Genomic DNA, 23,143 nt, shown 5'->3' on the forward strand with positions numbered 1-23,143 from the left:
ATTGCTCACATTTCGGGGGGGGGGGTGCGGGCTACTAGACAGCTCCGCTGATTGGCTGGGTCCACTTCCATATTTGGGGTAGTCTGGCTGATAGTTGATCCAGGATGACCTCTGCTGTGAGGACCGAGGACTCAGCTGTGCTCCACGTATCTCTCTCCCCCAGCAGGCGTGTTCTGATGGCAATGGCACAAGAGACAAGCCTAACTTGTAAGCCTATTTCAAACATCTGCTTGCCTTGGGTCAGCTATACGCATGGGCTAAAGAAAATCATACGGTTGAGCCCAGACTGAGTTGGAGGACCTGAAAAGTAACATAACAAAAAGTCAGGATACAGGGAGAGGTGAAGAATGGGGCTATTTTCAGAATCTACCGCAATGTCCATGCATTTTTCCTATTGGTGAAGCACTACTCTTTCCCAGTTTCTAAACAATGGTAACCTCTCTTAAAATTTTCTATAACCACCTCACTGTAGAATAACTTGATAGAGAGGAAGTCTGAAATGCTGAGTATTTACCAAGGCACTCTGAGTTATCTGCATAACTCAAAGCTATTTAAACTGGAGAAAAACTTCCGTGACATTCATTGTCAAGTTAAGGCCATTTTCTTCCCCACCCCCTCCCCACCTCGATGACCCAGTGCTGTGACTGCCCAGGACAAAGATTAGGTCAGCTACAGACAGCAAGTAGTCTACATTTTCTTTGTGCATTATAGCTATCTGTTGAATTTTCAAACCCCTTCCACACAAAAATAGAGAAGTTCAGGCATGGTTGTTTTTAAAATAAATTTGAATGAATTCAAAGTTATCCATATGATAACATCACTTACTTGCAGGCCAACATTCTTTCTTAAGTAGGAGGAAAATCTGTTGTGTTACAGGTCAGTAGCCAGGAATTACATCAAAGCCTAGGTTCACCTGTAGCTGTGGGCACTGAGTATAAGCATCATTTGTCATGTGTGTCCTAGAAGAAAGTAGAGAACCTGAACTGTAGCCCACAGTGACCTCTCTCTCACTCCTTCAAGCTTCTGTAACCCATACCTTTTGGGAATGTTACTCAAATCTCTTGTGCAACAAAATCAAGAATGGAGTCTTCCTACGCCAGGCACTTTTCAGCCTGGAGCAAAGTCTCAAGAGCAAAGCAGTTAACATCCATATACTCCTCACCCAGTTTAATCAGCCAGTAATGTCTTGCCTCCTCCGGTGCATTGGTCTCTGTACATGTACATACATTTCCCCCTTTGCCAAGCCATCCAAGAATGATGTGCAGACACCATGACACTATCTCTAAATACTTCTCAGCACTCTCCCAAGAATGGGGCCATTGTCCTATTATTTAGAACGCTGTTGCCACGTCTAAGAAATTCAACATTAGGTTTAACATACATGAAATTTCCCTAATGGTCTCAAAATTATACTTTGCTTTTCTTTTAATTCAGATTCCATTGGATTTGGTTGTTATATCTGATTACTCTGTTAACTGGAAGAATAAAAAATATATAGATGACTGGGTCCTACCCCAGAGCTACAAAAATAAAATTTCCAGGGTTGGAGCCCTGGAATCTATTCTTTCTAAACTCTTTCTAGATGACTCTGATGAGACTCGAGTTTGGGGACCACTGAGTTCTACCTGTAAGGTTAGTTATCTTTTCAGAAGTCCACCACTGTTTCCCAAACAGACCTCCGAGAATTCTAGGGCCAGGCTTAAATTAAATTAGACTAAATTCTTGGGAGAACCGTAACCCATTCTAATAGATGTCCATTTCTTTTCTCCCCTATCCAACCTCCCTCACCTCTGATTCCACCTGCTTCTCTTCTTAGCATTGTACAGTTGGTATGGCTTATGATTTTTTGACTTTACCATGGTGTGAAATTGATGTGCATTCAGTAGAAACAGTACTTTGAATTTTAAATTCAGATGTTATCCCAGGCTACTGATATGCGGTAAGATCCTCTCTCACGATGCTGGGCAGTGGCAGCCCCGGCTCCCCTTCAACCGCAGAGTCAACAACCGATACACTTACAACCAGTCTGTACCCATACAACCATTCCATTTTTTTTCACCTTCAGAGCAATAGTCAATAAATGACATGGATATTCAACACTATTATAAAATAGGCTTTGTGTTAGAGAATTTTGCCCAACTGTAGGTTAATGCAAATGTTCTGAGTACGCTTAAGGTAGGCTAAGCTAAGCTATGACGGGCTATAGTTTAGGTATATTAAATGCATTTTCAACTTACGATATTTTCAATTTGGGGACGTAACCCTATAAGTTGAGGAAGATCCCTACTCAGGAAGAAGGATTTGATTGATAGGCTTCAAAGGCCTAGCCCTAGACCTTTTCTTGGATTTCTCTTTAATTCTAAACTCTGTTAACTCAATGCCCTTGTACATACTTTTTGATTGAATCATGGGGTGGGGTAATGCAGGAGAGGAGGATTGGATTGTTGAAATGCAGGTTCCTAGGCCATCAGCCAGGCTCAGGAATATGCACTTTGATCAGCTCCCCAAGTAATCCATATTCCTTTCTTTCTATTTCACTCAATGGACCTTGCAGAGTGATTTACGTTCACTAAGCAACTCAGTAAACACCTGGTTGTGTCAATGAATTAAATCCTTACCAGTAGAACCCTTGCCCACAAAACACAGACACCAAACTAACTTTTATTCCCATCTTGAACTCATTTCTTCTGATGCTCCCAGTTCACTGTTCTAAGAAGAACACGTCGGCTAACAGCTTTAGCTACTCTCTAAAACCATAGAAACAGACATCTTTTTTCTGTTTCATTCTGCCTTTTACTCCCACTCTGACCAAATTCCCTTTTAGTGTTGACTCACAGTGTTTATCTGAGTCTGCACCTGACCTTTTGGTTCTAGGGGCATCTTTATGGCCCACTTTTCTCTTTTTCTTCTTTTTGCTGGCTTGAGATGATACTGAGGGGAGCCTTGAGGAAGGATCACAGATTACAAAGTCACCAGGACTTTGATGCCGCAACGTCTCTGCACACTAAGTTGTCCACCATGGAAGAAAAATAACGTATTTATTATTTTGGGTTTTCACCTCACTTGCTTTGTTTGCTAAGTAATCTGATCTATTTGAAAGGCAAATATTCTTTTTAAAAAATCACATTGCATTTTCTACAAAGCTGTGTTTTGCTGACATGGAAAGAATGAGACTAAAGTTCAACTTTTTAAGTATGATTGTTAGTTATAATTGTTAAGCTATCTGGTATCACTCAGTAAAGGTAAAGAAGTACTCTAGAATCCAAATTGGCCTGTGTGGGATACCATTTTCCTTTTTTAGTCCATTCATGGCAGAAAATAATCCCTGCTATGTGATTCTAGTGATGCCATTATCATTCTAGTGAAATAATGTGGAAAATACTTAACTGGCATTAGGTGTGAAATCAGAACTGAGACTATCTCTTTACTAGCCGAAGCCTGCAAGTGTGTACAATACAAAATATTGGCCAATACATAAGCATACTAGGAGTGACAAACTGTCACTGTTGACAACGTAGGAAAAACACCATTCTTACTTCTTAAATAAAAAACATCCACCGCATTGCTTTAGTGAGGGAAACTAATTCTTCTTCATGATAGATGATGCAGTCACGGTTTTAAGAACATGACTAAATGATCCCAAAGGAACTTTCTAACAGAGTTGTCCAAAGAGACCTTAGAGTGAGGGCACTTCTGGGAGCAGTGACATATGTGTGCGGATCTAGAAGGTATGCACGTTTAAGCTTTAAGGATGTTACTGTGGATCAAAGATGGCAGCAAATTCTTTGCTACTCCCTTTCTTGGAGGTGGTGTCTAATTCTCCTCTGTTGAATCAGGGCTGGTCTTAGGGACTTGCTTGACCACCAGTGTGTGAAAGAAGTGAGTGATACTCGAACTTCTGAGGCGACGTCAGAAGTCTTGCAGCTCCTACCTAGATTTCTTAGAACACTCCCTCAGAGGGAAGTCAACCACTCTAAGAAGTTTGGCTACACTGAGATCCCTATGCTTCGAGGAAGCCCACGCTAGCTACACTGATAGACAGTCAGAAGAGAGAGAGATGCCCAGCCAGCCCCAGCTATTCCAGCCACACTAGCCCAGGCGCCCGCGGTGTGAATGAGAGAGCCATCTTGGACATTCCAGCCTCAGCAGACGTAATGTGGAAAAGAACCGAGGATCCCAGCAGACGGCCAGGCACGTGGCTTCGGCGGAGCTAGCACAGCCATGTCCAGTCATGGAGCCACCCCAGCTGAGGCGCCGGTCTGCATTTCTAGCCTACAGAATCATGAGCATAAAAAAATGGCTGTACCTTTATGCTGCTATGTTTTGGAGTGGTTTGCTGTATAAAAATAAAGAACTGGAACAGATGTTGAAGAGAGGATTTATATGACTCAGCTATTGCCCCAATGATACAGCATAACGCGTGACTCCAGAACTCAGTAGGTTTCATCAACACCATTTTATTTTTCTCACTTAGGGGTCCGTGGGCTGCCTGGGATGTCTCCTCTAGGCGGCAAGGCAGTTGGGGTTTCAGGGGCAGGCTGGATTCAGACACGTTTCTCACCTTTGTTCTGATGCCAGGCTAAAAGTGGCAACGTCTACCTGGGACGTGCTGACTCACACATAAGCAGGAGTCCAAGTGCAACTCCGCAACACATTTCAATGCCTCTGCTTGCTTCACATCCACTTATTTCATTGGCCAAGTAGGTCATATGGTCAAGCTCAAAATCAAAAAGGTGAGTAAATATACTCCCATCCCAGTGGGAGAAACAAGAGAGGAAATACCTACCGAACAGTACTCTAACCTATTAAGAGTTTCAAGCATCAAGTGGTGGTGGTGGTGGTGGTGGTGATGGCGAGTGGTATCAGACTGGAGCACGTCTACGGTATTTTGTAATTTGGTGCTTACACATCTAAAATCCAGAGAACATGTAAGCGTTGTGGGGGATGTGTCTAAATACAGGAATCAATGATTTTTTGTACTAAATACCAACAAGGAGGAGGCATGTAGAATTATGAAAAGACAAAAGAAATGTAATGGAAGCACAGAAGGAGAGGAATTAAGAAGAAAAAAAAAGGAGAGTAAAAGAAAGAAAGTTAAATCCTTCACCAACTGTTGGGGAAGGCCAGGAGCAGATAACCTGTTTCTTGGTTTGCGTCACATGGAGGCAGAGCAGCTCTAGGGCAGCCAGTCCCTGAAAGAAGCCCCCAGATACCAGCTCCGACTTAAAGAGAAGTGTTTCTAATTCAAACAGTAGGCCCAGCATAAGGCACCCTCAACACTGCTCTCTCACTCGGCACCACACTTATGTCCAGGGAAAGTGCCAGCAGGGCAGGGAGTTCCTCACTCCTGATGGAGGGTTAACTATTAACACAGCTCTGGGGGCGGGGGGCATGAAGCTGTGGGCAGCAAGCACAGTGGGAGCAAGGGGGCTTCGGAAAGGCTTTGGGTGAGAAGGGAACTGGGACTGCATGGAGAGGCAAGAAAATGTAGCAGCGGCACACAGCCCTGTGTTCGTAGCATGCATAGAGGGTACGTGCCTGGGGAGGGAGCCGACCCAGATCCCAGTAGGTCTTGAATGCCAGGATGAAGAGCATATTCTTAATTCAGGGGGAGCCCCTGAAAGCTTTTGAACAAGAAGTGGTATGAAGGAGTTGTCCTAGAATACCATTCTTTTCTGCTTCTTTTGTAATAGAAGCACCAATCTTTTTTTAAAAAAATATTTATTTATTGAAGTATAGTAGGCACACAGTGTTACATTAATTTCAAGCGTACAACATAGCGATTCAGCAAATCTGTATGTCCAGCTGTGCTCACCCCAAGTGTAGCTACCATCTGTCACCATACAAAGCTATTACAATATCATTGACTATATTCCCTATGCTGTTCCTTTCATTCCCGTGACTTATTCATCAGAAGCACCGATTTTTAACTGGGGATATCCTGTGCAAAATAAAGATTACATTTCCTAACTTGCAGCTAGGTAAGGTCATGTTGTAAATTCTGGTTAATGAAATACAAACCACATAGTGTGAACAACTTTTAGGAAATGTTCTTCAAGGGAGAGACCATTGCTCCTTCTTTTTTTCCTGCCGGTTGGAAGTGGAACCTAATCCTTACACGTATATTATTCATTAGGAAGACTGGCCTGGGGCAAGGCAAAATGCAGATGGCGGGAACAAGTAGAGCATTGGAGATGGCAAGACTCATTAGGAGAACATTTTGATAGCCGAGATAAGAAGTGAAGAAATAAGACCTGAGCCAGGACAGTAGCAGTGGGAATGGATGGGAGGGGTGGATGTGATAAATATTGCGAAAGGAGTGTCTGTGGGACTTGGCAATTGATCAGATGAGAGGAGACGCTAGAGAAGGGAGAACCAAAGGTCACGCTGAGGCTTCAAACAGAGGTGACTAGGTGGTCAGTAACGTTAGTAACAGAGATAGGGACTCCTGAAGGGTGAGCAGCCTTGAGAGATGCCACCGTGAGTTTGGTTTTGGACATGTCGTGTTGGTGTGCCTGCAGGATATTCAGGTGGAGATATAAGCCAGATAACTGAAAATTCATTTCTGGAGCATGATTTGAGAGTCCTTTGGGTGAAAGTGGTCATCAAAACAAAGGGAGGGGCTGGTTGGCAAAATAGTGTGTCTATAGAAAATCCTTTCTTCAGCACACACAGAGAAATAAACTGTGTTATGAAAACATAAAAATATGTCCGCTCTTCACCTGACACATGCTCCCCTCCCTTCATCAAAAAAAGCTACAAACTCCAGCCAATGGCTGGCTGGCTGGCTGGCTTCAAGCAAGGAAATCCTCCCTGGTTTCAAAATTTGGATAGTTCCTGGGCGCCTGGGTGGCTCAGTCAGTTAAGAGGCTTCCTACAGCTCAGGTCATGACCTCAGGATCGAGTTCCACGTCAGGCTCTCTGCTCAGCGGGGAGTCTGCTTCTCTCTCTCACTTTCCCTCTCTCTCTCAAATAAATAAATAAAATCTTTAAAAAAAAATTTTTTTTGGACAGCTCCTTAAAGTTCCTTAGGAAGGCATTGTGATTTGCACAAGTAGCTGTCATGACATGTTCTAAGACGACTCCTTTTCAGCAAGAGATCTAGAGTAATCGCCTTCCTCCTTAACTTAGGTTAGCCACATTTAAGAAGACTCCCCTTTCACAGAAGTCTTAAAAGACCAATTCCTTTCAAAAGCAGAATGAGAAAATATGAAAAAACTAATACACGTGACAGAGTAAAACAACTCTGCAGAGGTCTCTCATATATCCACGATGACCAGAACAGATAGTACATAAAAGTTGAAATAAAAAGGAAATGAATCGAATGTTAACATTAAGAAACCATCTTTGCAGGCTGGCTAACCGCTGTATGTACTGTTCTCCTGCGACGGCTGGGGGCCGGGAGATGGAAGAGCTTAAAATCCAGCAGCTTGTGTGCTATGTGGTAGAAACGCGACTGGAAGTCGTGGCGAGACAGCTGTTGATTCTAGAGGAGTTTTGCGTCTTCAGCCTACGTACAGCCCACACACAGCCCGCAGTCAGCTGTCCGGCAACCGAGGGCCTATCCGGGAGGCTTTAAGCCCCTGCCTTGGAGAGCACTAGCGCGCACAGTGGCGAGCCCCGGCGCTGGGTTTGGTGCCACCCGGGATCCCGTTTCACTTACAGGTGAAGCTTTGTCAGAGCTCTTACTGAATACGGGATAAGGCTTTTCTAATTCATCCACCTATCATCCATCTTCTGTCTCAGGGCCAGGCCTGCGCTGGGCACGCCGGCGTGCTTTATCGTACAGGACTTCTGGAGGAGGGGATTTTAAGCAGGAGTAGGACGCGGCCGGGGGACCGTCTTGGGGAGAGGGGGGCTCGCTGCGCGCGGCCCTTTTGCTAGAGAGGCCGGCGCGCTCTTTGACAGACCGCGGGGGCGAAGGCACCAACCCTGGAGGGAACCCCTCCCCTCCTCCAATCCCCAGGACAGGGAACGCGGGTGGGTTCCACATTCTCCCGGGCCCTCTGACCCCGAGGGCCGGCCCGAGCGGCCCCGGCAGGTGCCAACGAGCCCGGGCCGTCCCTAGGGCCGCGCCCCGCCGCGGTCACCGGAGCCCGCCCCAGATAGCGGGGCCGGGAGGCGGCTGCGGGCTCCCTGATTGGCCGGTTCCGCCGGCGCCCCAGCTGCCCCGGCAGCGCCCCCAGCCCTGCCGCCCCTCCCCCCGCGCCGGCAACCAGGGCTAGGGGCGCGCGGCGGCGGCTCCCGGGCGCTGATTGGCCGAAGCTGCGGGGGGCGGGGCGGTGGGTGTGAAGGGGGCGGGCTCGGGCTGCTCCCGGCTCCCTCCCTGCTTCCCATCTGCGTCCTCTCTCGCGGCTCCCGCGTTGCATCATCTCCAGCCCGCGGCGGCTGAGGGAAGGTTGGGCGCGGCGCGACCCCTCAGGCCCGGCTTCAGGCTGCTCTCCCACGCTTCTCCTGGCCCTTTCCACACCTGCTTCTGCACCCACGCCGGGAGCTCCCCGCGGGCCGGCTCCCAGAACCCGCAGGGCACAGCCGGCGGGCGTCGCCAGCTCTGCCAGATCCGTTCATTGAGAGCTCCGGCTTATCCCAGAGCCAAGTCCCCCGCCTCCTCCAGCTCGGGGCCTCGGGCAGCGCCATGGAGAAGAGTAGCGAAACCAACGGCTACCTGGACGGCGCCCAGGCGGGGCCTGCAGCCGGGCCTGGCGCGCCGGGGTCCGCGGCGGGACACGCGCGGCGCTGCGCGGGCTTCCTACGGCGGCACGCGCTCGTGCTGTTCACCGTGTCCGGAGTGGTGGCGGGTGCCGGCCTGGGCGCGGCGCTGCGCGGGCTTGGCCTCAGCCGCACGCAAGTCGCCTACCTGTCCTTCCCTGGCGAGATGCTGCTCCGCATGCTGCGCATGATCATCCTGCCGCTGGTCGTCTGCAGCCTGGTGTCGGGCGCTGCCTCCCTCGATGCCAGCTCTCTCGGGCGCCTGGGCGGCATCGCCATCGCCTACTTCGGCCTCACCACGCTCGGCGCCTCGGCGCTCGCCGTCGCTTTGGCGTTCATCATCAAGCCTGGGTCCGGCGCGCAGACCCTCCAGTCCAGCGACCTGGGGCTGGAAGAGTCGGGGCCCCCTCCGGTCCCCAAAGAGACCGTGGACTCTTTCCTCGACCTGGCCAGGTAACGCTCCCCCACCTCGATAAGCGAACTGTGAGGGACACAAGCTCTCTAATGCTCTCCAGTGCGCGCGCGCGTGCGCACACACACACACACACACACACACACACACACACCCTCATAAACCGCTAAGAGTTCATTCTTAATTGGCCGCTGCTGATGAACCAGCCCTACCGTTAGGTGGGTGTTAGGGAAGAGGCAGCTGTCTCATCTGTACTGTACTTATACTATCTGGCCGCCCTTACCAGTAAAAATGTTCCAGCCACACCCCAATATCTTCACCCTATTTTCTCTGCACGGTGCCCAAAGGCTTTTGGGAGCATTAGTTAAATTTTGCCTGTATCATCCTCACCTGTAATCTCTGGCCTTGCCTGTTTCAGCCCTTTGGCTGAGAGCAGGGTGGCAATTTTTGAAGACTTGTTAGTGGACCCAGGGATAACAAGGCTGGAGTTAGTTGTATGAGGCCCATTGCGCAGCAACATGGCTCTCTGGGGGGCTTGGGACAGATTGCTGTCCACACCATAGTCAGGACTACTGTAGAGTATTGTGACTTTCAAGGAGCTTATTTCTGGAAGGGTGAGTTCTAGAGGGGAAGGAGTTTTGCCTGCCTTTGCGACTCGTAGAAGTTGCATTTTATCGCTTGAGATGCAGTGTTGTTTCTGGATTATCGGAAGCCTCAGCCTCTCTTGGTTTCTCCGTTAGCCCAGAGTTCACAGATGGGAGAACTGCAGCCTGGAGGCATTTGTGGTCCTGGCCAGGTTCAGCTGAGTGGGGAGCTCAGCTGGCTCCTTCTCCAGGTTTCCGAAAATTCTGGATTCGGAGCCTTGGAGGTATGTTTTGTCTTGAGTCACTGAGGCAAAGCTCCTCGTGGCTGAGGCTGTGAAAAACAGCAAACCCTGGGCAAAGTGACTTGACTTCCTGCTATTTCCTTTTCTCCCTCTGGAAAATGTGATGACCGTCTGCCACTTGAGAGTGTGTTCATTTGAAACTACAACAACAACAATAAAAAGTCCAAGGCTCTTGTATTTAAAAACACGCACACACACACAAAACCAAAAAACTCCGATGAGGGGGACCAAAAAGTTCATACCAAAAAGGCAGGTGGAGGTGGCCTATTAGGTCTTTGATTTGATCACAGTCTTTGGTATCTGGCAGCTTGATATTTGGAATCTTCTGAGATCCTTAAAAGTTTTGGGACTTTAAGGTGGGTGCTGAAAACAAACTCTGCTGAGGTTGAGAGTGCCTTTGGCTTTTTACATTCAGTATATCAGGAGGGAAGGTGGTTGTGGAGTTAAAGAATTCTTTTTTGCAGGGATCAGTGGCCCAGGGAAGAAGGTATGGATGCCCAGCTCTGACTTGCTAGTGGTACCCCAGAGGGAGGCTCAGTAGCATTCTTTTATCTCCAAAACAGGGACAGTGGCCCCCAAACAGTGCAAGGTAAGGTGAGGGGTTACTTTATTACCACCTGTCTCAGAAGAGACAGCTTATTTCCTGATCTTGTGGTTTTCTAGCTTTAGATCCAAGCCCCTACAGTGGCTGCTTCTGAAGTGAATGGTGACCCAGCATCATGGCTTAGTGGTCAGTCTGAGTGCAGACTTTTCAGTGAGTTGGACAGCAGATACAGGAAAGGACTAAGAGAACCTTTGTCGTGGCTTGTTGGGAATAGGCAGCAAGCATTTCATAATGCTTCCACAGCCGGCCTCCAGCAGCTCAGGGATAAAGGTAGAGCGGGTGGTATGATCCTATTTTACAACTGAGGAAACTGAGACTGAGAGAGATTAAGCGATTTGCTCAAGGTCACAGAGTGGTTTATCAAAAGAGGGATTAGCAGAACTATGGGTCTCATGCCCCACAAGTTCAGGGCTCTGTTTCTCCCACTTTTCCCTCCCCTAAATCAATATGCTATAGTAATGGTGCCATGCTGCTGGTCTAGTCTGACCATCTCAGAAATGCTTGCTCTGGGCCAAAAGGGAATCAGATAAGAATATGATTCGGGTCAGGGCGGATGCCCACTTCCTCTAAACAGAGGACCAGAGCCCGGTCAGTGAAGGAGAGCCTGTGTGCTGCTGCTCAGATTGGCCTTCACGTCGAGCAGCTTATGAGAGGGAACTGAGTTCTGCGCCATGTCTAAGGGCTTCCTGGGTCTCTGGGCCAAAGTTTTAAATTTGCTTCCTTCAAAGAAACCCAGCAGATGCTGATTTTATGTGACTGGCAGGGCACAGTCCTTTCTGCCTGTGGGCACTGAATGAAATGAGACGGCAGGCAGACACCTCAGTTATCCAGCAGGCGCTCACGGGGTAACTGCCCGGGACTCAAACACCCAAAAGGAGTCGGAAAAGTCTCTGGTGACTTAGTGCAGCTGCTGCTGAGGCTTTCCTGGTGGTGGCGTGCCTCGGGGTCTCTCTGCTACGATTTCTAATTTTTCTCAACATGGAACTACAAGTCAGAAAGAAATGAAGCTAATAAATATTTGTTATAACTCTGAGAAGACTTTCAGAATGCCCTTGCTAAATGGTTTGATTTCCCAACACACAATGGATTAGAAATAACAAAGGCCGGGGAGTACATGTGAGGCCCAGGTGCTAGACGCAGGCCCTGGGAGAACTGAGAAGGGGTGATGGAGAGCAACTAGCAGGTGGGAAAGTCCCAGGCTCCTCCTGAGCAGCCCAGAGCTTTACACCTGGGGACCCAGAACAGTACAGGACTCTCAGAACTGGGTGTGACCCAAGTGATGGATCTGTGACTGTTCATCCAAAATGAAATTGTTTCGGCACCAAAGAGACCGAAACAGGTTATAAGGAACTCAGTCATTATGGAACTTCTCGGTCCCTAACAGGACTTACTGAGTGTGAGTCCTAGAGCATGTCCCTAATTTCTGTGTCTTAGCTTCCTCATCTCTGTAACAGGGATCATGAAAGTACCTACCTCAGAAGATTGTTCTGAGGGTTACATGAGTTATGTCTGTAAAACTTAGACCAGGGCTGGCCCATTATGCTTGCTCTGGTTATAAATGGAGTGGTATTACAGAGCTATCGGGAATTTTTGTTTGTTTGTCTCACATGAACGTAAAGGGATGGCCCTCTTTTCATAGTCTGGAAGAAAACAGAATAAATGTTGTGGGGAGGGAATGTTTGGGGGAGCTCAGAATGACTTGAAGCTAATGTTTTTAGGTGTGGTGGGAACTTCATGGAGCTTGGAGAAAAAGAAGTGAACAGTTACTATGTTTTGGACTAATAGAATCAACACTGTGGGGAAAAAAGGTGGGAGGGAGCCCGGGTGACTCAGTTGGTTAAGCATCTGCCTTCGGCTCAGGTCATGATCTCAGGGCCCTGGGATCGAGCCCCATAGCTGGCTCTCTGCTCAGCAGAGTCTGCTTCTACCTCTCACTCTTCCTTTATGCTCTCTCTCTCTTTCTCTCTCTCTCTCTCTCAAATAAATAAAAATCTTTTTAAAAAAAGAACCAACACGTGGGAAATTTGGAAAATGTAGAAGAGTCAAAACTGAACACAGAAGAGCCTTCCATTCTAAAAGGGAGCAGAAATCCTCACATAACCTCTCTGACATTACAGTTTCTGCATCCCCCCTCCCCAATGCATTACATGTTTATGGTGTTCAAAGTTGACCAGTCGACCTCAATTTTTTTCAGGTATAAGTGGAAAGAATTGAGACCACTGGCTTCTAATATTCCCTGGGGTGTTAAAATTTGTAGTTTTCAAATGGAAAACCAGAGGCTTATCTGCAAAGGTGGCAGGTAGGGACAGCTCCTGGGCCCAGGCCTCTGTCTGCACCGGCAAGCGGAAGAATGGCCCTGGGCCGCTATCTTTTGCAAAAGCATAGCAGGGTGCAGCCCTGTGCCTGGTAGACACAAGTGAGATTTTGCCTGTTGCCCAGTTTTCTAGGCTTTATTGTTTTTTTCTTGTGCTCATTTTCTCAACAGTGGACAGTGCTTTGAGCCTTTCCTTTCACAGAGGGAGGCGTGAGGGACTTACTTTCCTGGTCAAGGACTGGTGTGAATATGATGCCTCTTAACCCGCAAAGAACACATTTCTTTAATAGCTTCAAAGAAACCTATAGGAGACTGAGCTCTAATATTAGCCCCTGGATCACAGTCAAGGGACTGAATAGTCAATGGTTTCTTTTTTTTTTTTTTTTTTTTTTTTTTTTTAAAGATTTTATTTATTTATTTGACAGAGATAGAGACAGCCAGCGAGAGAGGGAACACAAGCAGGGGGACTGGGAGAGGAAGAAGCAGGCTCATAGCGGAGGAGCCCGATGTGGGACTCGATCCCATAACGCCGGGATCACGCCCTGAGCCGAAGGCAGACGCTTAACCGCTGTGCCACCCAGGCGCCCCGTCAATGGTTTCTTTTAACTGTTGGCCATGGCAGGCTGTTTGGCCTATGCCTATATCTCTCTTCTATACTCAAGTTGAAGACTTAGCAAATCTAACAAGGATTCAGATTAATGGAGGTTTCTCAGCCTAATTAGTCACTAAAGGGGAAAAGTGGCAGCTTGTTATTTAAAAAAATAATAAAAGATTTTACCTTAACACCTTTCCTTCTGCTACCCAGGAGACTACCTGAATAGTTCAGAGACTGAAAAGAGCATACACCCAGCAAGGCAGCGTGGGTAGTGATTAAAAGCAGACACTGGGGTCAACTCTCTGAGTTTGAATCCAGCTCTACCACTTGCTAGCTGTATAGACAAGTCTTTAAGCCTCTCTCTGCCTCAATTTTCTTATCTGTAAAATGAGACTAATAATAGTATCTACTACCTACATTTGTTATGAGGATTAAGTGAGTTAATATTGGAGTGTCTTGCTAATATTCTCAAGTGTCCCAGCCCCTCAGGGATAGCCCTCAGGCCATTCATTACAGAGGAGTAGAACTGTTTTTAATCTTATTTCTCCAAAAGTCCCCCACCCCAGGGTCCTGGCATTAACCTTTCCAGCTGGAATCAAAAACTGGATATGGGCCTTAAAAGAGGGTAGATTACTCCCCTGCCCCCCACTGTCACCAGAGTGTGAGCCCACTACCCCCAGCCCTTCCTCTGCTCCCAGCCTTGTGGGGGGTACCAAGATCTGAAGGGGCATGTCCCTGTTAACTGACTCTGTAACAATAAACACTAAGGATAATAAATATTTAGCAGGTGTACATACCGTGCCGTATCCTGCTCTGAACAGTCTTTGAAATTTTCATAAATTCAGTAAAGAATTTTTGAACTTAAATAAAAGGAAATATCTCTGGAACAAAAAAATATACCTAAGCAAAAGTAAATTGTTTTCCATTCTTCTCATATAGGACAGGGAAACGCATACCACCCTTGACAAATAGGATCAGAAGAGCAAACAGCACCAGATGTATAAAGAAGGAACGTTTTTGAAGTTTTTCATTGTGTGAGCTGCCTGAGTGTACACCACCGTTAACAGCAGTCCAGCCTCTCATACCGGGTTTTCTGTTTAAGTTATGTACCCAGAGGTTCCTATAGCACTGGAAAGGATTGTCCGTTCATTCTTTCCTAATTTGGTCTGACATGGGTCTCTGAATTTAGTATGGACCTAACATTTTTGCAGATGTTTTTGACTTAGACCTACTCTAAGAAATACACTTTAAATTATGGCTTCAGTACACATATATCCCCACCCCCACATACACAACATGAAGCAAGTGCCACAAAGCAGCGTTTTAAATGTGATACATGCTGGTATTTTCAATTCTGTCTAATGTAGTACATATTTTATTAAATGTTGGCTGTAACTAATAAATGCTTTCACAGCTTACTAATGTTAGAGGAACTCTGGTCCAATGTAGATCTGGTATTTTATAATTTAAGCAAATTTCTAAGGATCAAATAACAGAAAAAGGAAGTATTTGAAAGTTTGAATAAGAGGAAGAGCTCAGTGGTTAGAAGCACCCTAACACCCAGTGAAATTGAGTGCTGTGTAGACGTAAAGCATGGGAAGACCACTTGGTCCTTCTTACTCCCAGACTCTGGATCTCAAAACTCCAGACCTGCAACGTCCAGTGTGATAGACACTAGCCACAAGTGTTTACATTTAACTTGTTTCAATGTAAATAAAATAAAACAGTTCAGATTCTCCCTAGCACCAGCCATATGTCAAGTGTCCAACAACCACATGACTACCATACTGGACAGTGTTAGTCTAGGTGGAGCGTGAATGGGAGATGTACCAGCTTAATGTCTCTGGGTTCTTGGTGTCCCCATGTGCTAAATGAGGGTGTTGATCTTGATCACCTCTTAAATCTCTCCCAGCTCAAATGCTTCTTATTTTGAAAGCACATGGAGTTATTGTATGAATGTGAGGAGTTAAAGAAAAGTGCCTGAAAACAGAGCTCTGAGGGGCAAACGTACTTGCATGACAAACAGCTGATCCCTGAATGCAGGAGAGCTCAGGAGTAAGGAAGCCAGAGTTCATTCACAGCAGTGTCTGTGTTTAAAAGCCAAAGGGAAGCGGGATAAGCTTGCAGAGAGGAGATCAGAGTTGGAGGGCTGACACTACCCGACTGTACAAGACCTACAATAAAACAACCGTAATCAAGACAGTGTGGTGTTGGTGAAGGAACAGTCAAACAGATCAATGGAGCAGAATAGAAAGCCTGTGTGAATGTAGTCAACTGATCTTTGACAAAGAAGTAGAGGTGATACAATGGTGCAAAGATAATCTTTTCAACAAATTGTGCTGGAACAACTGGACATCCGACACCTAGACACAGACCTTGCACCATTCACAAAAAAATGACTCAAAATGGGTCACAGACCTAAATGTAAAAGGCAAAACTCTGTAACTCCTGGGGGAAAATGTAGAAACCCTAACTAACCTTCAGTATGGCAATGACTTCAGAACAGCACAAAAGGCACAGTCTGAAGAGTGCAGAGAAGTGTTCTGCTTACTCGCACAGCCTCGGCTCCCTGCCCTTAGTATGGGCAGGAGGGACTGCGCCTGGTCTGTGGCAACGACAGGGACAAGGGAAAGGAGGATGGCCTTGTGGATGCAGGAGCTACATCTCCCTGCCCCCAGGTGGTGCCTTCTCAGGGACCAGTATCTGAGAGCTGAGTTATAGAAAGTTCCGTCATCCCTTTGAACGTATGTATGTTTTTGGTTGTAAACTCTCTGCAGTTAGCACTATATCTTATTTTCTAGCCTTTTAAGCAATTTTGAGATACGATTTCAATACAATAAAATGCACCCATTTTATGTGTACAGTTCAATGAGCTTTAATAAAGAATGAGTTGCAATAAAGAAAGTCTAATAGTGAGAAGGAAACCCCAATTTTATGTAACCTAATCATGAAAATGACATCCCATCACCTTTCCTGTACTCTGTTGGCTAGAAGCAAGTCATAGGCCCTACCCACACTCAAGGGGAGGGTGTTGTACGAGGTATGACTACCAGGAGTCTGTCTGAGATTGCTTGCCAAGCTGGGTTGCAGTCAGACCTGCCTACCTCTGAAACCAAATGCACTGCAAATGGTTACCTAGAGATTCCAGTGCTAGGTAAACAGCTCAGCCACAGAAGTATGTATTAATGGATAAGTTTGGCACAAATTGTAAAGGATGATTCAATCTTTTACAAATGGACTGGCCCTGGGATTTTGTTATATATCAAGACCAGCATCCTGCATAGTGCCTGACCCAAAGGAGGCCCTCAGTAAAAACTGTTCACATGCATAGATTTTGGTTTCTAAATCTAGCTTAACTTGACCAGTCCTATTGCCCTCCTTTTACAACAAATATTTTATAAAATCCTTCATCCTGAAATGAAATCCATAAATAGAATTTCAATTCACTTCAATTTCAAAGCATCAGTATGACTCAACAGAAAGATAAAAGGAGAGTAAATTATAATAAAAAATAATGTGTTTCAATATGTAAAGATCCTAAAACGAAGTGGTTAGGTGCTTGCTTCTGAATTTACATTGACCATTAGTGAGACAGCTGTAAATGCAGGATGGTACTTGATACTGGTCTGTGTAATTAAGGACCCAGATCCTACAGTTTGCCATTGGTGATGTGATTTTCCAGAAAGATGAACTATCTTTAGAAACATTCTGAACAAAACAAAATAAAAACTAATTCCACGTTTTGCACAGTAACTGCATTCCCAGAAAATTCAGTGTATATGTTCAGATTGTACCAAAAAATACCTTGATTTGGAATGAGTTTAGGCTGAGGTCATGATAAACAAGGTTTTCGTCTACAGGTATATCATATAGGGTATTTGGAAAGTATGAGGGTCACACTCAGTAGAATGAATGGCTGGGACCTGGCACTCCCCTCTCTACACACTCCCCCAATAACAGGAATACCCCCCAATTATTTCGACCATGAAAACACTCCCTTGGATTTCACCAGTGGGCAATACCACTCCTGTTGAAAACCACTGCAAAAGAGCTCAACTTCTAGGGGAAGGGAAAGTGAGGCAGTTTTTCTGGAGTACCACGGTGGAGATCAGGGTAAAAATCGGTGCTCGCGGAGTATCTGTTGTGGCCTAGCAGCTGAAGCATAGCTGGGTGTTGGATCAAGCGGGGACCACAGGAACTGCTGGAGGGGGAGGGAACACGGTGTTGGGCTGTCAGGAATGGGCATCTGAAAGTAGACACTTTGAACACTGAATTTTAAGAACACTGACGAAGTACTTTCTTTTCCCACAGAAACCTGTTTCCCTCAAATCTTGTGGTTGCCGCTTTCCGTACGGTAAGGGTTGATGCTTTGTGAAAAATAGGAAACTTATGGGGGCGGTGTATAAATGATGGTACAGAGTTAGGTAAGGTGGGCCAGAGAGGGGAAGTATTGTTAACAAAACTTGGTAACCCTGGCCTAAATTTTTATAGAGGGGACCCTGGAGTGAAAACAAACAAACCAAGCAAAACAACAAAAACCAAAAAGGTTTTCTAATATATCCCACTGGTTCTGCCATCTTGTCATATCACCTGAGTAATACCCTTAAATCACATTGTGGGGATCTCTTAAATATTTTAGAATCTTAAAAAAATACACTTTTATCTTTTTTTCTGATTATAAAGGTAATATATGCTCATGCAAAAAATAAAAAACGAAGTGTAAAAATACGGAAGAAATTAAAAATCACTCATAATCGCTATCTAGAGATACCCATTAACATTTTGGTATACATCCTTCAGATATGTTTTTTCTCTGCATGTGCACACACACATGTTTTAAAAATAAAAACAATTGTACTACACATCTTGTTAGTATGTACACATCTACACATATTGTTCTTAATCTCTTTTAAGGCAGCGTATTATGAACATCTTTCATGTCAGTAAATACCCTTCTGCATAATGTTAATTACCGTATTCCACTGTGTGAGCATATCATAATTGTATTCTGTCAGTCCCTTACTGGTAGACATTCAGATTGTTTCTGGTTTTTCTTAATTTTAACAAGACTGCAAGTAACATCCCTGTAGCCATGCTTTTTGAGGAGAAGGAGTATAAAGGTCTAGATTAGATGGACTAATCTCATTGCCTTTTCCAAGCAAAGTCTTTTCAGTTTCTATTTACTGCCTCTCCCTCTCTTTTCTCTCTTTCTCTCTCTCTCTTTAAAAAAAAAAAAAAATCTACGGGTGCCTAGGAGGCTCAGTTGGTTGAGTGGCTACCTTCCGCTCAGGTCATGATCTTGGGGTCCTGGGATGGAGCCCCACATCAGGCTCCCTGCTCAGCAGGGAGTCTGCTTCTTCCTCTCCCTTTACCCCTCCACCCCTCCCCTCTGCTCGTGCTCTCTCTCTGTCTCTCTCTCAAATAAATTTTTTTAATCTGCTTATTAAATATATAAGTTGTGGCTTATATATATAATGTGAGGTAGGAAAAAAATAAAAGGTTTATGGGGCTTTCAGTGCCCATCCCAGAATATGGGGTGGGTTTTGTTTCCCCTGTCACCCGTAGTCACAGGACAGCTGAACACCTCTGATTGTCTGAAAACGTGATAAATCAAAGGTAAGAGAGACCAGACCGCATCAAAGGCAGGCACAACGCAGTACCCCATAATGGGCTCCTCTTGACAGTTCAGAGGCAGGTGTCCGTAGAAGGGGTCAGAAAAGGCATTTTATAAGAGATGCCATTCATTCGTGCATTCTGCCATAGGGAGACACCTGTGTGCATAGTGCAGAAGTATGTGAATTCAACTGTAGGACCTAAGTTTGGAGAGTCATTTCACTTCCGATAAGTGAGTCTCCCAAAGACTTAGCCAGAAAACGCCATCTTGCCCCACATCCTTTGCTTTGGAGAGTGGAGGCCAAGCAGATTAGAGTAGATGCTGAGGGGTGCCTGGGTGGCTCAGTAGGTTAAGTGTCTGCTTTTGGCTCAGGTCATGATCTCAGGGTCCTGGGATCACCCTGCACTGGGCTCCCTGCTCAGCGGGGAGTCTGCTTCTCCCTTTCCCTCTGCCCCTACCCCTCCCACTCCCAGCTCATGCTCTTGCTCTCTGTCTCTCTCAAATAGATAAATAAAATCTTAAAAAAAGAAGGGGGTAGATGCTGAAAAGCATTTAAGCACAAGTAAGTTCTAGAACAAAGTGGAGCATAAATATATGAATGAAAATAAAGTGACATTGAAAAGTGAACTTCGACATTATGAAATTAATACTAAAGTTCAAATAGTATAACATGTCAGCTGTTTGAGATCTCAAGCTATCAGCATGAAATTGTGCAGACCTCCTCCAAACCATTGTCCTTAATGGTGTGGGTCCCTAGATGACTCAGAGGCCTCCTGGGGTGTATACTGCCTTGGTCTTAAGCAACTTTTGTACAGTTCTCAGAAGCCTTTGTCAGGCCAACCAAGTGAGGAATTCCCAGAACACTTGGAGTGAATAAGAAGAGCAGCAAGAGGTCCAGCGGTCCTCTCGATTTCTCTGGTCAGCCTTCACCTCTGAACTGACAGCGTCCTTTCTTTCTCTTGTTCCCAGTATGCAACTGATTATAGAGAGGTGACCCGCAACACGAGCTCTGGAAATGTAACCCGTGAGAAGGTAAAGCTCTTTAAAGATCATTTGTGGCAAATAACTTATAAAGCAAATAATGCTTTTTAACGGAAGGAGCGTACAAGATGCATCTTCTCAACAGGACTGAGAACTCGGGGGTTTGAAAGATGTACCTGAAGAACGTAGATTAGGGTTGCTCCTTAGGTTATTCAGCAACATGGCCAAGGGCCAGCATTGGAATCTTCAGCAGATCCATTTCATCACCTTAGAACTGCTGTCCCGTCCTTCAAAAAATATCTTATAACGCCCCTTCTGCTATCCTGAAATATAATAGGTGATTTAACCTATCTCTACGCGTAGAAATTGTCTCGGGGACTTAACTCACTATAGCCATCATTCACTCACGTGTATTTCTTGAGTAGCTGTTATTGGCTGGACACTGGGCGAGGTCCCAGCCTGCATGATAGAGCTGAAAGGGACAAGGGACCTCAAGGATTATTCTGTGCTGCTACAGAGCTGTCACGGGAAGAAGGAGGTAGTTCGCCTTTTCCCCACCCCCACACAGACAGCTTCTCAGGACTGAGGGGCTCTGAGCCCTACCAGCCTTTCTTTGAGGAAAAGTTCTACTTAAAAAAAAAAAGTTGAAAGCTCCTAATTAGTCCCATTCACTTCATCTTGCAGATGAAGAACTGAAGGTCAGAGAAGTTATTTAATACCAGAGCTGGGACTAGAACTCAGGTCTATGGTAAAAATGCTCTTTCTCTTTTTACCATGCTGATACATGTTTCCTATTCAGAATATCATGTGTTTTGATGGAATAAAACATTTGTCCAATATATGCTAGTAGTCGTGAGATTGAGCATTATGGAAAAAAGGAATACAGTATATCTGTATATTTTATTTTAAGTTAGTGACTCAGGAAAGAATATCCTGAAAATCTTGCAACAAAGAATTTGTTGACATTTGGGACGCACAGTTGCAATCATTGACTCTTGATCTGAAGGAACTTTTCACCAGACCAGCTCTTTTATTTTTTTTAATTTTTTTTATATTTATTACTGCAGTGTAGTTGACATACAATGTTATATTAACCAGCTCTTCTTTTAAAAGCAACCCTTTGGGGGTGTCTGGGTGGCTCAGTCGGTTAAGCACTGACCCTTGATGTCAGCTCAGGCCTTGATCTCAGAGTTGTGAGTTCAAGTCGTCTTGAAAATGCTACAAATAAAATAAAATGAAATGAAATGAAATGAAATGAAATGAAATGAAATGAAATGAAATGAAGTGAAGTGAGGTGACATAAAATAAAATACAACAAAATAAACCAAAAGCAACCTTTGAAGTGATTGTCCAACCTCTACTTGAATTCTGATTCATCTGTTGTAAACTTAGACCTTCTGTCCCCTCTCATCCCACAGATCCCCATTGGCACAGAGATTGAAGGCATGAACATTTTAGGATTGGTCCTCTTTGCCCTGGTGTTAGGAGTGGCCCTAAAGAAACTCGGCTCTGAAGGAGAAGAGCTCATCCGTTTCTTTAATGCCTTCAATGAGGCGACGATGGTGCTGGTGTCATGGATTATGTGGTAAGTTTGACCCACCTGCTACTCTCCCTCTCATTTCTCCTGCCATCCATAAAAGAACCCAAGTCTACTGTCCTAGGTCACCCCTGTGGGACCACCTGGCTAAGTGCTTCACCTGTGGTTGATGCACCATAGGCCAGACTTGATACAGGGTGTGGTGGAAGTGGAGACAGTTTTTCCTCTTGTCCAGGACCTCGGAGAATCAGGCATGTGCCATGGTTACCAGTCCCTTCTTCAGCACCCACAGTGACCCCTTATGTTCTATCCCTGGTGATTTATTTATGAGTTTCCACCATTGCCCATATCATATGGGATGCCCATATCATCTTTTGGGGCTATGAACTCCATAAGTGTGCTACCTGCTGCATAAAATAAGGCATGTTTATCTTAAAACAGTAGACTCCAGCCTACAAAGGGGCACCTTCCTATAATATTTCACAGCATGGAAGGCAAATTCATTTTCACCCGTGCATATATAAACTTGGAATGGTCTCTTTTCACATAAATGTTTCTTTATGTAGTATCAATAAAAGCACAGTTGTTTAATAAAAACCATTGGATTGATTTCTAGCTAACAAGTAAAAATTTGGCCAGAGCTCTCAAAGTGACTTCTCAGAAATCATACCAATTCCAGTGCCTATCCCTTATAAGCTTTATCTTGCTGTTTTACTTGAGCCAACCTTCTGTGGGTTTTAGCTTCTACTCGTACATTGTCCAGAAACGTAGTTTATCCTTTCATACATGAAGCATTTTCCTTATTGTCAACCCTTAACTGTCCCAGAACTTCCCTCTCTCAGATGGCACGGGGGTGGCAGATCTCAGGAGGGAAGCCTGAAATTTGGTAGTAAAGTTTGGAATTGAGTGGGAGGCCAAGTCCAGAGCCCCCATGGGTGGTGTTTTATCTTCCCCAATCAAAAATTCCAGAATCTAATTCTGTCATTGCAAACATGACTGTTCATATGACTGTTGTTGTTCTGGGGAGAAAAATATTTTCAGAAAGGAAAAAGTGTTTTTATCACATGTCAGGTTCTTTTCCTGGCTTATTTTTTTAGTCTTAAAATCCTCCCAAAGTTTGGATTAAAGGAAATTATGCAAGAAAGTGATGTTCCTGTGTTCAGACATTTGTTTTCAATCTGAAAACCAATTTATCGTCATTCCTTCAATAAGCGGGTGTTCAGTAAGGCAGACCCTGCTGTGTGTTTGACTGCAGTGTGAGATCTGTTGCCCAGCCAGTGCATCTCACACAGAATTAGGGTTTAAAATGCCTACCTGGTTAAAGGATCTCCACCAGGTTTGAGAGGGATCTCCCAATGGCAGCTCTTTCTTCTTTCTTTCCTTAGCTAATTACCTACTGTAATGTCAAAGCACCCCCCTACCCTGCACTATTCACAGAAATAATGCCTCAATGGATTAAATACAGGCTCAGCAAACGTGGCAGACCATATG

General features: G+C 45.3%; 1 protein-coding gene and 1 long non-coding RNA gene across 2 annotated transcripts in view; one reads left to right on the plus strand and one right to left on the minus strand.

Annotated features, from left to right (window-relative positions):
- LOC123785996 (uncharacterized) lies at window positions 1-8,992 on the minus strand. The gene is made up of 3 exons (XR_006777849.2): window positions 8,858-8,992; window positions 826-959; window positions 1-300 (listed from the first exon to the last, which is right to left on the minus strand). It is a non-coding gene; the product is annotated as an uncharacterized LOC123785996 (long non-coding RNA).
- Window positions 8,311-23,143, plus strand: part of SLC1A4 (solute carrier family 1 member 4) — a 24,988-nt gene continuing 10,155 nt past the window's right edge. Inside the window, exons 1-4 of the mRNA XM_045788114.2 lie at window positions 8,311-9,162; window positions 17,832-17,874; window positions 20,104-20,166; window positions 21,534-21,700. Coding sequence (XP_045644070.1) covers window positions 8,636-9,162; window positions 17,832-17,874; window positions 20,104-20,166; window positions 21,534-21,700 — 800 coding nt within the window. The 5' untranslated portion in view covers window positions 8,311-8,635. The remainder of the gene's footprint in view (window positions 9,163-17,831; window positions 17,875-20,103; window positions 20,167-21,533; window positions 21,701-23,143) is intronic.

Source organism: Ursus americanus, chromosome 7 (assembly GCF_024610735.1).
Source record: "Ursus americanus isolate L20-20 chromosome 7, mUrsAme1.1.p, whole genome shotgun sequence".
Taxonomy (NCBI): domain Eukaryota; kingdom Metazoa; phylum Chordata; class Mammalia; order Carnivora; family Ursidae; genus Ursus; species Ursus americanus.